Below are 14489 nucleotides of genomic sequence, written 5' to 3' on the forward strand. Positions count from 1 at the left end.
TAGTGTCGTTTTATGTAACATTGATGAGATGCTGTTGTAAGCGCTTAATTCTTATTTATGTCAATTAGCCTATGGTAAAATGGTTTCCATAGATGTCGTTTTGTTGCAGTTCCAAGAGCCTATCAAAAATGTTAAGTGAGGACTTACTGTATTTGTAAAGCAGTTAGAACGGTGCCTGGCACACAATAAGTGTTATGTAAGTGTTCTTTTTCTTCTCCTTCTCCTCCTCCTCCTCCTCCTCCTCCTTCTTCTTCTTCTTCTTCTTCATCATCATTTTTTAAGAGGCGATATCAGAAATGATAGTCTGTTTTTATAACTCTGGACATTGGTGTGTCTGGATGAGATTCTTGTAATTTCTATGGTGGCCTTGCACCCATGTGGGGGTCTGGGCTATGACAGAGATGGCAGAGAAAAGGAGAGAAGGACTTCAGTCTTCGATGAAACCACAGAGCCGCTGAGTCATCAATCCTGGAGTCCACTCTACCGCTGGACTTCTTGTTACGTGACATCATAACTCTCTGTGTTTAAGTATCTCAGCCGGCATCTTGTGTGACCACAGTCAGAGGCACAGCTGAACCTCCGAGAACCTTCCTGGGGTAAGTCCTGTTGCTCCTCAGCCTGTGCACCTTCAGAGTCCTGTGGTGTCCTGGCTGGGTATCCTGGGAAGTAGGCAACCACAGAGCAGCCCCTGACATCAGCTCCTGTCCAACGTGCTGCCACTTATCTTAATCGTGGCGGGATGGTTTCATGAAAACTGAGATTCCCAAGATTTTCCTAAATGCAGAATATAGTCTTCATCATCTTCTCAGGGGACTTGCTTTGAGGTCACTTTCAAATTTGAAAACACCATGGTAATATGATTGCCCCATAAAACACAGTCCCTTTGATTCTTAATAATTCTATAGATATAGAATTAGAATAAGTTACTAAATTCCTCCACTAAAATAAATCCTACCCTACATTACTTTATACCATTTTTAGCAACATCTACTAAGAACACACAAACTTCCAAAAATAAGGTGAAGAGGAGGAAAAACAAGTTTTAAGTACACATCCTCTGAGTGATTGTCAGATATTTACTCCCCAACACCCACTGTGTAGCATATATGGGTATTAAATCTGTGCTTCACTTTTTTTTTGTTCTTGCTGTTGGTTAGATCAGGATCTTTTATTACTTGTTTATTTAAATTGGCTAATCAGAATTAAAAAAATTGTTAAACTTTGTCTGGAGGCTTGGGTTTCTTCTATTTAGAGGTTCGAACCTGGGCATCCACTCCTAGGAGGGGAACCCTGCACCATTGTGAGGTGGGCTGAGGGATGACCCCTAATGGACAATACCAGGGGCCTTGGCCTGCCACACCTCTCTGTCCCCAGATTTTGGCATGCAATGAAAAAAACTGTTTGTTAATTCTTCCCTCCTGGCCTTGGATTTAAAAATAATGTTACCTGTGTGAGTTTGGGGAAAGCTTGGAGGAGCTAGTTGAAGAAGCCGACCCTAATCCCTTTCCTCCAAGACGGGATAGATGATCCAACACAGTTTCTAGGGCTCAGCCCAGCTTTACTCTTACTAGTAACCTCTCCTCAATCACCCACGTCATGGGGCAAATTACAAATTCATAAATATTACAGATCTTTGGAATTGCTCAAAGATTGGGAAAGAATACCAATTTTTTGAGTCCTTAAAAGTCATAGGTTTCATCTCTTAGGACTACTTCTATAGACTGATAATGGCCTCTTAGGGCATCAGGCTAAGGAGGACTGTGAGGCCAAGTCACGGCTGGGCAGGAATGACTGTGGGGATTGATTATGAATGTCTGCACTGGGTGTGGGTGGAGACAGTGGCAATAGCCAAATTGTGTTTCTGCAATCCAGGGTTTACATAGTTTCTGCCTACCATGCTTGAAAGACAATTAGAACATTGTCAGACCTGATTCCATAATTCCGATTACTCTGAACTTCAGGATACATTTATTTATTTAATCAATATACATTGATTGAACACCTGTGATGCCTGAGGCGGGCTCTTAGGTACTGAGGAACATTAAAAAACGAATTGGACTCGGATCCAACCCACAACAAATTTAGTTCAGAGAAGAGAAAGATGTGGGTTGTTTAGGGTATGAAGTGATAAAATGTTGCAAGAAAGGATTAGATAAGGGGAGGGATAGGAGATCGGTCGAAGGTGAGATGTGTGAGTGTGGACGGTGGTCAGCAGGGCTTGCTGGTGAGGGTGTATTGGAACGGAGCCTTGCAGTGATGTGAGTTAGCCTGCTGGAATGGATAGCCTGTTGGAATGGATAGCTTGGTGTTTCAAACGGAGTGGCCAGAATGAGGGGAAGCACCAGTGTGGAAAGCTGAATGCTGTGGGTGACTGACTGACTGATGAGAATCTGTGGTTGCTGTTTGTTCCGCTTCCCCTGAAAGAGTGAGCAGGTTGCCTGTTGGGCTTCATTAGATTATCCTGCTGATGCGACATCCATTTTTATAAGGGTTTTCTGGGGGCCTGGGGAAAACTTGCTCTTTGGAAAGATTATCTTTCATCACCATTTGACGTGTGACATATAACAAATGTCTTAAAGTAAAGGAGAGTTCCCACTGGTATGTCACACTGTACTCTTTATTGTAGACCTAAGAGGACTGACAAAGGTTCCATCTGCATTTTCTTAACTATGTACAGAGTCATCAAATATTGCCAATGAAGAACATTCCTGACATCGAATTATTCCATTACATGAATAGGCAAAAAATCTTTAACACACTGCTGAACTAGGAACAGCTATTGGTTTGTTGCAGATATTTGCAAAAATAGATTAAAATTGCAAATAGAAGATCCCTTCTAACATGGTCTATGTCATGTTGTACATATGCATACATATAAACATGAGGTAGGGTTTTGTTAACTGTCTTTTTTAAATACGTCAGAACTTGAAGCGATGCTTATGGCTTTACTAAAGTAAAAATAAACAGAAACCAAAAATTTTTTAAAAAATTGTTTTTCAACTACATGCAAAAAAGCGATAAAGAGCCAGTCTAAGAAGCCACAAGAAATAGACTTGTCAACAAAATTAGGATGCACAGTTTAGAGTTAGAAAAAACAAACAAACAACTTTAAATAAATAAAGCTAATATACTTGTAAAATTCAGAATGCATGTTTGAAACAGGAGACATGAACTTGAATGTTGAGGGACTTCTCAGGCCTTCATTTTACTTATTGATCTTCTAAGCAAACCTAAAACAGAGAAGGTGATTCCATGACACCAAGAGTAATGAAGTTCTAGCAAGATCCAAAGCCATAGATGAGGCATGTGTTCATGTCTGCTCCTTCCCTCCTCTTCCCTCCTCCTCCCCTCTTCCTATTCCTGTGCCCTTCCCGGAGATTTTATGGGCAGCCTTAGATCTATATTTACCCACTATATTTAGTAGGTTTGATTATGCATAGCCTAAATTCAGATCTGAGAGGATGATCTGGATTTTTATTCACTGAAAGAACTTTTTCTTTTTATAGGTTTACTAGTGACCCGGTGCACAGAGTCATGCACACTGAAAGGAAATTAATTAGAAGGTGGCCAGTGGGGCAGGATGGGTGAGAAGGGCCAGACATGCCCTGGAGCCAACCTCCCATGGTCCTCCCCTGCCAGCCACACCTGGGGTGTCGTGCTGGTGTCACCACAGCTAGAAGGGTGTCTGCCGAGTGAGCAGGGTCCCTCTGCAGGTGGGACCCTCAGCCTGGCCTGCGGGGATCGGGCCTATACTGGCCCTCCAACATCCCCTGAGGGGTCCTGGAGTGCACCGAGAGGGCACTCTGCTAAGTTGCTGTCGTACAGGGTGTGGAACACAAACAAAAGTGTGCAATAAACCAGATGCGGGGCCGACAGTGCCCCAGCAACAACATAACCCAGGGCTGAAGGAGGAATCGGGCTCCCTCCTCTCTGGTTCCAGGCTGCATCACCCGAGAACCGCCACTGCCAAGTCACTGCAGCTGGGCAGCTCCTGCGTTGAGCGTCTGCCTCTTGGTGGTCAGTGAGTGTCATAGCAACCAGTTGGACAGACACTTAGCTCTTTATATATATAGGTAGCAAAGGCTAATAAGCACCAACTTCTCTCTCTTCTTGCTACTCAATAGGCTAACTTTGCCCTCACTGTACTCTTCCCGAAGGCTCTGCTTGTACATCTTCCCATGAGGGGCCCTTTCCGACATTTGAGTCTCTACCAGTTAACCCCTCTTTGGAGAGGCCGCCCAGACCACTCAATGTAAATAACTCCACCTCCCATCTCTGGCATTGCTGCTGTCTAGCATGTCATTCTGTTTGTTTCTGCTATCCCTTTATGTAGTTCTTTTTTGGGTAAGTTTTTATGTAATTGAAAAAGTTCTTTACATCTAGAAAATGTTAAACATGAGCAGAGCAAGGATGATAGGCCAGGTATAGAAACTCACCAGGGCAGAGACCCCCAGATGCCTAGCAAGGGGCAGAACTGGGAAAACAAGAACCTTGTCCTTGGAGTAACCTCTCCTCCTCTAGCATGTCACTGGTCTTGCGGTTTGGAACCCTGATCTTTCATATCGCTGGTCAGGCAGTTTAGATCCCTGACCTTTTCCTTCTTAATGATAACGTTAGAGGCTAGGCCTCAGTTGTATTTCAGCTCCAGGCCCAGAAAAGCAGCAAACCAGACAAGTGATGTGTGGCTGCCTCAGGACCAGTTACACTGACTAATGACCCCCTGCTCTGGCTCCAACCAATCAGTGGAGCCCACGACCCTGAAAGAGCACACCGGGAAATGGATGAATATTCGATTAAAACCCTCCCCTGAGACCTCCCCTAAGATTTCCACCTGCAAGAGAGAGACAAATAGGCTCCGGACAAGGACCCAGTGTGCACTCTTCTCCCACAGGCACATATCCCCCACCTCTAAGGGACTCCACAAGACTCGCAACCAGGGGAGCAATGGGCAGCGGCAGCTCGTCCTGGGCTAACCCCAGAACCTATCTCCAAGGCCCCCTTTTCTCTGAGTTCTTGGTGAGCCAAAGCAGCCCAGACTAGGCTTTCCAGTTGCTTCTTCTGTGCTCTGCCTTGTTTCATTGTCTCAAGTCTATCATGGACCCAATACCCTTCAGCTCAGTGCTGTGTGGCCCTTCCCTTTGGATATCCCCATCTCCTGTGCCCTTTTCCTTAAATAAATTCAATTTTTCTTTAATCACCATCTGAGATGGCTATTTAGCCTGCCCTCTCACCATTGACGTTAACCTTTTATTAAAATTTACCCTTTTTGGTGTATAGTTCTCTGAGTTTTGACAAATGTGTATGACCATATACTGCCACTACTATGATCAAGATATAGAAAAATGCTATCATTGTGAAAAATGCCCTGTTCCTCTTTATAGTAATGCTTCTCCCAACCCTAGCTTTGATCTGTTTTCTGAATCAACAGTGTTGCATTTTCCAGAATGTCAAATGAATGGAATCATATAATCTGCAGCCTTTTGAGTTTGGCTTCTTTTACTCAGCATAATATTTTTGAGACTCATCTGTATTATTACATGTATCATTCCTTTTTTAGAAAATTATTCCATTTTCTGGATGGACCACATTTTGTTTATTCATTCTCCAGCTGAGATACATTCTAGTCATTCCCATATTTTAATAATTACAAATAAAGCTGCAATAAACATTTAAATATAGTTTTCATTTCCTTTGTATAAATACCTAGGAGTGGGATTGCTGGGTCATATGGTAAGTGAACATTTAACTATATAAGAAACTGTCAAAATGCTTTCTGCTATGGTGGTACCATATTGCATTTCTACTGGCAATGAATGTGAATCCTGCCAGCTCTCCACCTTCACCAGCACTTGTCAAAAATCAGCAGGACTTTTACTTTAGCCATTCTGCTAGGTGTGCTGTGGTATGTCATTATGGTTTTAACTTTCACTTCCCTAATGACTAATGATGTTGAGCACCTTCTCATGTAATTTGCTATTATATCTTTTTGATAAAGTGTCTGGTCAAATCTTTTGCCTTCTGAAAAATTGTTTTTGTATCATTGGGCTTTTTTTGAGAGTATTATATCACTAATTCTTTTTATATTCTGGATACTAGCTTTTTCCAAATATGTGATTTCCAAATATTTTCGCCCAATTTGTGACTTGTTTTTTTTTCATTCTATTATAATATGCCTTTCAAAGATCACAAGTTGTCATTTTGATAAAGTACAATGTATCATTTTTTTTCTATTTATGAATTGTGTTTCTGGTCCCATATTTAAGAAATGTTCGTTTAACTTAAGGTCACAAAGATTTTCTTTTATGTTTTCTTCCTAAAAGTATTATATATCTTTTTAGGTTTTACATTTTAATCTCTCATTTTTTTTGAGTTAATTTTTATAGATAGGTTATAGATGGTGTAAATATGGATGAAAGCTCACTTTTCATTGCGTACGGATATCCAGCCATTCCAGCACCAATTTTGAAAGACTCTATTGAACTGCCTTTTCAACTCTGTTGAGAATCGATCGATGTAGATGTTTGGTCTATTTGTGACCTCTGTTCCATCCATCTGTCTACACATCATCCCTTCACCAGTCCGAACTGCACTTCCTTGATTGCGGTAGCTTTATATTAAGTCGTGAAATCAGGTTGATATTACTCTGTTTATCTTTTACAGGGGAGTCAAATTTTTAAGCATCCTCATCTGCTTAATTAAATATGTCAGTCAGACTTGCTGCTGAGAGAGAGAAAAGGCGGGAAAGAAAGGCGCCTGCCCTTCACTCAACAGTCCATCTGTTCTGGCAGGGCATGGCCGTTCGGGCATCTTTTTTTTTTTTTTTAAATATATTTTATTGATTTCTTACAGAGAGGAAGGGAGAGGGATAGAGAGTTAGAAACAACGATGAGAGAAACATCGACCAGCTGCCTCCTGCACACTCCCCACCTGGGATGTGCCCGCAACCAAGGTACATGCCCTTGACCGGAATCGAACCTGGGACCCTTGAGTCTGCAGGCTGACGCTCCATCCATTGAGCCAAACTGGTTAGGGCCCGTTCGGGCATCTTTAACAAGCTCTCACTTTGCCCTTGCGGCCACAGCGTTTCTGCCTTCATACAAAGCAGGTGCTGGCCAAAGCCAAGCACAGAGCCTTCTCTAGGTGGTTTTCTGGTAAAAACCTTGTTCTTGTAAGATGAAGTAGAACTGGGAGTCAAGTTTATATGGCTCCTGCATTCAAAAGGTGAGCTTTCTAAAACCCTCCAGACACCGATTTTCTTTTCCAAAATCGAAATGATTCTGTTTGGAACGAACTACAAATCATTACCTATTTACCTTATTGAGAGAGTTGGAGAGCAGAGGGAAGGAAGGAAAGGGAGGAAGAAAGGAGGAAACTCACATTTATTGAGCACTGATTACTGGGACATGGTACAGGAATTCTTGCAGTCTCTCAAGTGAGGTTTGTGTTGTTTATCCCATCTTATAGATGAGAAAACTGAGGCTTAGGCAAGTTAAACAGTACTAGTCTGCTCTCTCCGGCCGAAACCCGTGTCCTTCCCTTTACATGGCAGGAGTATGTAAATGAGGGATGGGAGCGAGGACTCCTCCCTGGCCTCAGAATTAAAGATGAGATTCACATACTTAATTGGCGATGGATTTCAGAAATCATGCCCTGTGTAACAACAGGCACACCCCACACAAAACTTTAGCTTTGCCTGTTTTTTCTCCCTCCCCTGCCTCAAGGTCAAAATTTCATTTTCCCATCTCTGCCAAAGAATTCTTGTTTGGTTTCCTGAGTTCCCTCTTCTCTTTAAGCTTTTCAGTGCTATAGAGACATAATGCTTTGAATAAAAGTCTTAGGGAGGCATTATAATATATGAGACAGGTCTCCTTTTAATAAGGAAGTAAAGAGTAACCATGTCCAGTGGTTTTATCTGTGTGGTTGATTTCATGTGTGGATTTTTAATGACCTCATACTGAATGGTTGTAAAGATAGGGAGTTTTCCCAGAAACATGTGTTGTAGCCGTTTCATTGTGGCAAGTTCTTTGTGTCAGACCAACTCTGCACATCTTCTAGAGAAGTATGTCCTGGCTTACATGACCTCAGAAAAAGTCTCAAAAATATACTTTAAATGGACTCATGTGTAAGCTGTAATTGGAGTGCTACTACATAAAAATCATCCCTCAGCGAATGAAGGTCACAGGAGGTCATCCTTAAACTCTGCAGATGAGAAAAGCAAATGCCAGAAGAAGAGTGACCTTGCCTGGGGTCACACAGCTCGTTCCAGCTCAGCTGAACAAGAATTCACTTTGCGGAGCTCTCCAGGGCTCTCTGTTTTAGGGCCAGATTGTTAAATATTGGATTTTGTTTAATGCCACATAACATATCAACTCGGTACCAGGAACAAAGTCTCCTCCGAGAGGAAGAGTAGAGGCTTGTTCTCCTCTTAGGGAAGAGGGAAGTATTCTGAACCTCTTTACCTGGCCATACGGTCAGTTGAGATGTTGTATGCATAGGTGTGAAACGGATGCAAACATTTCTTACCTGAAGAAAGGGTTCTTTAAGTCGAGGATGTTCCCAGATCTGAAGCCCGTCTGGTTTACCAGTGCCACGATCTGAATGTCATAGCTCTGTCTGTATGGCACAAACAAATATACACCTGTTATCTACCAAGGCTGGTTAGCTACTCACATACATTTAGAGCATCTTCTACACATACCTACTTCATGAGGGTTTTAAGTGTACGTATTAGTATATACATGTCCAAGTGTATTTATTTAGATGCTATTAATGGTGCAATTAAAGTCTTTATTTGTCAGAAGACTTTAATAGTTATAATTTCTTGATCTAAAAATTACAAAGGTAATGGTATTCTGAATGGTCAAAGTGATTTTTTTGACAAAAAAAAAAAAAGCTTTAGCAACATCAATGACAGAAATGGCTTTAAGTAACAGATACACTTTACGGGTCACCACTGTACCAACACAATCTTAATCATGAAAGGATTGCCTAAATTAAAATAGCAGCCTCACATAAAACAGCTAACAAATGTGACTGATTTTAAGAGGCCTCGGATGAAGGCTCATACAATTATAATAAGAGGAAGTGGCTGATAAAAACAAGTAATATGATATATTCTTGATGATTAACCTTGAAGGGACCTGTTTATAGGATTTTTATTAGTCATTCCCCCAAGAATATATGTATTTCTTCTGATTATAAGTGTTAAGTATTCACTGTAGAAAAAAATGAGAAAATAAGAAAAAAATAAAATAACCCATAATGCCACTAGACAAAAATTCAGTTAACATTACAGAGCACTTCCCTTCTATGTTTTTTCTTGTATGTATTTATAGATGTAAATTTTTACCTAAAAGATGCTTAAAAAGACCTTCATACCTCCTTATTTTACTTAACATTAGCAAGGGGTTATGTTATAATTCTTAAAAATGTGTTTCTTAATAACATAATGTAGATATAGCATGATCTAATATAATAGAGGAATATGCGAATTAGCTGGGATGCCGTAGTCACAACCAATCTATAAGCAGCTGAGAGCTACAGGAGGGTGGAGCAGCGAGCTATCAGCAGGGAGAGCTACAGGAGGGCGGGGCAGTGTGCTACAGAGTGGCAGAGAGCTACCAGTGGCGGTGGGCAGGGTGGCCAGCTGAGGCAAGTGGCAGTGAGCTACTCACGCACGGATTCGTGCACAGGGCTACTAGCTTATTTAATAATTCCCCATTGCTAAATATTTATATTTTTATAATAAGATATTACTCATAGTAACACAAATCCAGTTTTATGACAGAAATTCTGTTGCACAGGACATTCTTGTAATACAGCTCTGTGTCCTATCTATGACTTTGCTTGGAATAAACTCCTAGATGTACACTCACCAGGCTAAAGCACATAGATGTATTTATGGTTCCCAATACCTACTGTCAGAATGTCTTCAATTACTTCCTCACTGACAAAGTATGACAGTTTTAATTTCATTACACTTTTTCCAATTCTTAATATTTAAATGCTTGGGGTTAAAATATTATTCATTATTTAATTCAAATTTCCTTAATTACGAGGTTTCCTTTTTCAATTCCAGATATTAGTGAGTGATATAAATTCTTCCATCCTCACTCCCACCTTGTCATTGCCGATAGTGACGTGAGTAGGCTTAAATATAATGTTAGATCCTGTGTGACCAGTACCTCAACTTTTAGATTTTATTGGGGCCAAACAAAATAAGAGGAAAATATAGCCATACATTTTTTGCAAAAAAATCAATTATGTCCTTTGATCCTGTTTCAATTTATCTATTTGACTCAGAACTTCTCTGTTTCTGCCAGGAGGCTTACAGTTAGTAGTTCCCTACTGTGATACTTGATGGCAGATTTGAGGTGAACCGGACATGGGAACAATGAGCTCCTTAGGAGAGGCGCAACCCTTGCTGGAATCACAGAAAGGCTGAGAGATCAGCCTGGTAAAGAACTCAGGGAGGGCCCTGGCTGGTGTGGTCCAGTTGATTGCACATCATCTTGTGCACTAGCTGGTTAGATTCTGGTCAGGGCACATGCCCCTCGATGCCGGTAGGTGGCGTGCAGTAGGTAGCCAATTGATGCTTTTTCTCTCTCTCCCTCTCCTTTCCCTTCTCTAAAAATTCAGTAAAATATCTAAAAGAAAAGGTCAGGGAGGGACACACCTATACATTTTGCCAAATGAAAGATACCTCCTTAACAATATTTGAAATAATTAATATGGAACTCCGAAGTATGTGCAAATGTGTATGCTTATGGATGCACATGGGAGTCAGATTCGTCACAACTAAGAACTGAATGGTTCCTGCTGTGGTTGGGAAAAACAGTCAGTAAAGGCTTGCTGTAGGGTCTTTAGCAAGGCTCTTTTCAGAATACCAGGTATGGTCCGTTACAGTCCTTTTCAGTCACATTGTCCTTTATAGTCACTTTTCACAGCCCACTCTTCTTCCTTACCCACGATCTAAGTCCCACCTTCCCTAACAGAAGAAAAAGAAAGCTTCAGGTCACCTCATGGCATGCTATGGCTCAGTTCGGTCAGCGAAAGCTGAGATTTGTCCTCAAAACCCTTCAATGAGTGTGTATGTGATTTGGGGCCGGGGGGGGGGGGGGGGCTGAGGGGGGGATGGTGGTGGTGGTTAGGGAGTGAGCAGGGGGATGGTTAGGTTCACTGATTTGATAGTGATTCACTAACCAAGGGAAATGTGACCTCACCTAAAATTTTAGGAAAATAATGCACTTTTCTATCCCAGGAATAGTGTCATGCTAGTGCAAAGGTACCCAGGAGGCCAAGTTTAAGCCCCCAAATTAATGTGCGATAATTAAATAACCAGTAATGGATAATCTTCTAAAACTATCCGTAAATAGGGCCTTAAATAATTATCAATTCTTCTGAACCCATTATTTGGCAATGTGTATCAAAAACAAACAAATAAAATATCCTAGTTGTTTGCCATTTTAAATCTTACAAAGACAGCTCTGGCCAGGTGGCTCAGTTGGGTGGAGCTTGTCCCATACACCAAAAGGATGTGAGTTCGAATCCTGGGTCAGAACCCATGATATATAGGTTTTGGGTTTGATTGGTGGTCGGGGCATGTATGGGAGGCAACTAATCGATGTTTCTCTCTCACATTGACCTCTATCTCTTCCCTCCCTCCCTCTCTCTCTAAAAGCAATAAAAATATATTCTCAGGTGAGGATTAAAAAAATACATATATATGTAAGTCTTATGGAGACAGAGCAAGTGACATAAGTGGGGATATAACTAGTTCAAGGTTTGAATACAAAAATAATCACTTTATATACCAATATTTCTTTTGTAATATTCCACAAGAATTAAAAACTTGGGAACATAAGTGAAACATGTCTTTTCTGGAAAATGTGGTAATTCAAGATAATTTCATCTTAGAGAAAACAGAAGGTGCAAGAGTGAGACAGCATAGGGCTGACCATCAAAGAAGAAGGGGAAGGAGAATAGAAGGTGTGGGAAGTGTCGGGGGAAATGGCCAAGTCACTTGTGGAGTTACTGATAAAGGAAAGAATGAGCACCGCAGCCACAGGCATGAAGTCTAGGTCAGTGTTCTTCAAGGGCATGAGTGTGCCTTCGAGAGGATATAGAACAACACACTGGGGTGTGAAAGAAAATACTGGACAGTTATTTTTAATTTTTCCAGTTAGTTGTTACTGTGAATTCAATTGTGTCCTGTCAAAATATATGCTCACGTCCTAACCCCAATTGCCTGTGAATATGGTCTGATTTGGAAATAGGATCTTTGCACCTGTAATGAAGTTTAAATGAGGCCATACTGGAGTAGGATATGCCCCAAATACAATGACTGGTGTCCCCATGAGAGGAGAGTCCTGGCCAGTGTGGCTCAGTTGGTTTGCATTTGTCCGGTGCACCAAAGGGTTGCCACTTTGATTCCCACTCAGGACACATACCCGAGTTGTGGGCTGGATCCCTGGTGGGGGATGAGAGGGAGACAGTTGTTCGATGGTTTGCTCTCACATCAATGTTTTGTTCCCTCTCTTTCCTTCTCCTTCCTCTCTCTCAAAGAATCAATGAAAACCTTAAAAAGAGAAGAAGAAAAAGAAGAAGAAGAAGGAGGAGGAGGAGGAGGAGGAGGAGGAGGAGGAGGAGGAGGAGGAGGAGGAGGAAAGAACATACAGGAAAGAAGGCCAAGTACAGACAGGCAGAGACTGGAATGATGCAGCTACAAGGAACAGAAGGGTTGTCGGGCACTACCAGAGGCTGAAAATCACAGAAAACCTTCTCGCCCAGAGCCTCCAGAGGGAGCATGGCCCTGCTGACATGTTGATTGCAGACTTCCAGGCTCCAGAAGTGCAAGAAAATAAATTTCTGTTGTTTTAAGCCAACTGGTTTGTAGTAATTTGTCCCACCAGCCCTAGGAAACTAAGGCAATTGTTTACCAAATACAAGTTGAACACTAGTGAAATTACTGGGTAGATGCAGGATTCTAATCATCAGCTAAGAGCTAAGCTATCGGCCATGTTCACACAGTTTCTCAGTTTCTGCAAAAGTAAGATTCTGTTTGTACCGTAAACAATGTGGTTTAACATTACTAAGTAATACTAATCATGTGCTGGGAGATTCTCAGTAACATTATAGAACAAAGAAATGTCTCTTAAAACTATACCAGCACACACTACAGCTTCACAGTGCCTTACTGTGCACAATAATTCCTTCTGATGTAGCTGTCCAAATATACAGCTATCTCAGGTGCGGTCCAAGGTAGACCATTCGGAGCGGCACTTGAAGCTTTCAAAAGCTTTAATAGTTTGATCAGCATTTTTTTAATTCTGTAAATCACAAAGTTCACCAAACGCTCTGCAAACCAAATCCCCTGGCAAACCTGGGTACAGAGTCCTTCACAGGGATCTCAAACCCATAAAGTATATTTCAGAACATTCTGGCACAGGATAGGTGGCTGAGTTACACCCAACAATCAGCCTACATTTAATTTTCAGTTCATTCTTTTTATTCCTGGTTTTGTATATCTTATATACGTTATGTGAGTTTCTATATGTGTGTAGATAGAGACATGTTTATGCATGTGTATATTAGTATAATATCCATCTATATAGATAGCTTAGGTTGCTGCTTTCTATTAGTATTGTAGAACATATATATAATTAAAAGAGAAATATACTTGGGAAGCACATACATGAAGTGTTTTTACTCATAGGTCCACAGGATCAAAAAATGTTGGAGACCATATCTGTAAACTTTAGGGATATAAATTTCATAAAGTTCATAAAAAACGTAAGTTCTACTTTATTGTCCAGAGCAATAAAATGAGTGACAGCTCAAGAATGATGGCAGGCTGTCAAAAATAAAATGCTAACAATACAATCACAAATGGTGGGGGGCGGGGCAGGGGAAGAAAAGGTCAGTCATTGTCACACCTGTGTGGTTGCAGAGGGAGTTCTCCCAGGAGGTCAGAGTTTAAAAGATTATTTGACAATAAGCGAGGGGAGATCCTATCCAAGGCAGAACAAAGACATAGCACCTTACTGGGAAAATAGTGTGAAAACACAGACATTCAGAAAGTGTTGAGGTCTGTAGAAATACCGAGAAAAACAATAATTATAAAACAAAAAATCTGATGAGATACAATGGATACAACTAAGACATACTGTGGACCTACTATGTGTTAATTACTATTTTCTCTCCTTCAGTATTTGTGAAAGCCTAGTGAGATAATTATTATAAATTCTACATTACAGATGACGAGGTCAGGAAACTGGGGTGCTAGTACTAAAGAAACTGGACAGAACCAGGACATGTGAGTCTCCAAAACCTGGCCTCATTCACTACACAAGGCAACTGGTCTAGTGAGATAAAGAACTTCCCCCCACCCTCCTTCCTTTCTACCTCCTGCAAAGTAGTATATGCCCAGGACATTTTACGGTCTCCTTTCAATTGCACCAGACTAAGTTCTTAATAAGAAAGGGATCATC

The 14489-nt window shown here is 41.2% G+C and overlaps 1 protein-coding gene across 2 annotated transcripts in view; it reads right to left on the reverse strand.

The window, feature by feature from the left end:
- Window positions 1–2394: 2394 nt before the first annotated feature.
- LOC139021224 (histone-arginine methyltransferase CARM1-like) overlaps window positions 2395–14489 on the reverse strand; it is a 227150-nt gene continuing 215055 nt past the window's right edge. The window contains exons 12-13 of one of the 2 annotated variants that reach the window (XM_070431573.1): window positions 8524–8613; window positions 2395–3230 (exon numbers count right to left, since the gene is read on the reverse strand). In XM_070431573.1, coding sequence (XP_070287674.1) covers window positions 3221–3230; window positions 8524–8613 — 100 coding nt within the window. In that variant the 3' untranslated portion in view covers window positions 2395–3220. Of the gene's footprint in view, window positions 3231–8519; window positions 8614–14489 lie in introns of those variants that run through there. The other variant, XM_070431574.1, reaches the window with a different exon arrangement.

This window comes from Myotis yumanensis, unplaced genomic scaffold (genome assembly GCF_028538775.1).
Source record: "Myotis yumanensis isolate MYYU_CA2020_CCGP unplaced genomic scaffold, mMyoYum1.0.hap1 SCAF_12, whole genome shotgun sequence".
NCBI classification, from domain to species: Eukaryota; Metazoa; Chordata; class Mammalia; order Chiroptera; family Vespertilionidae; genus Myotis; species Myotis yumanensis.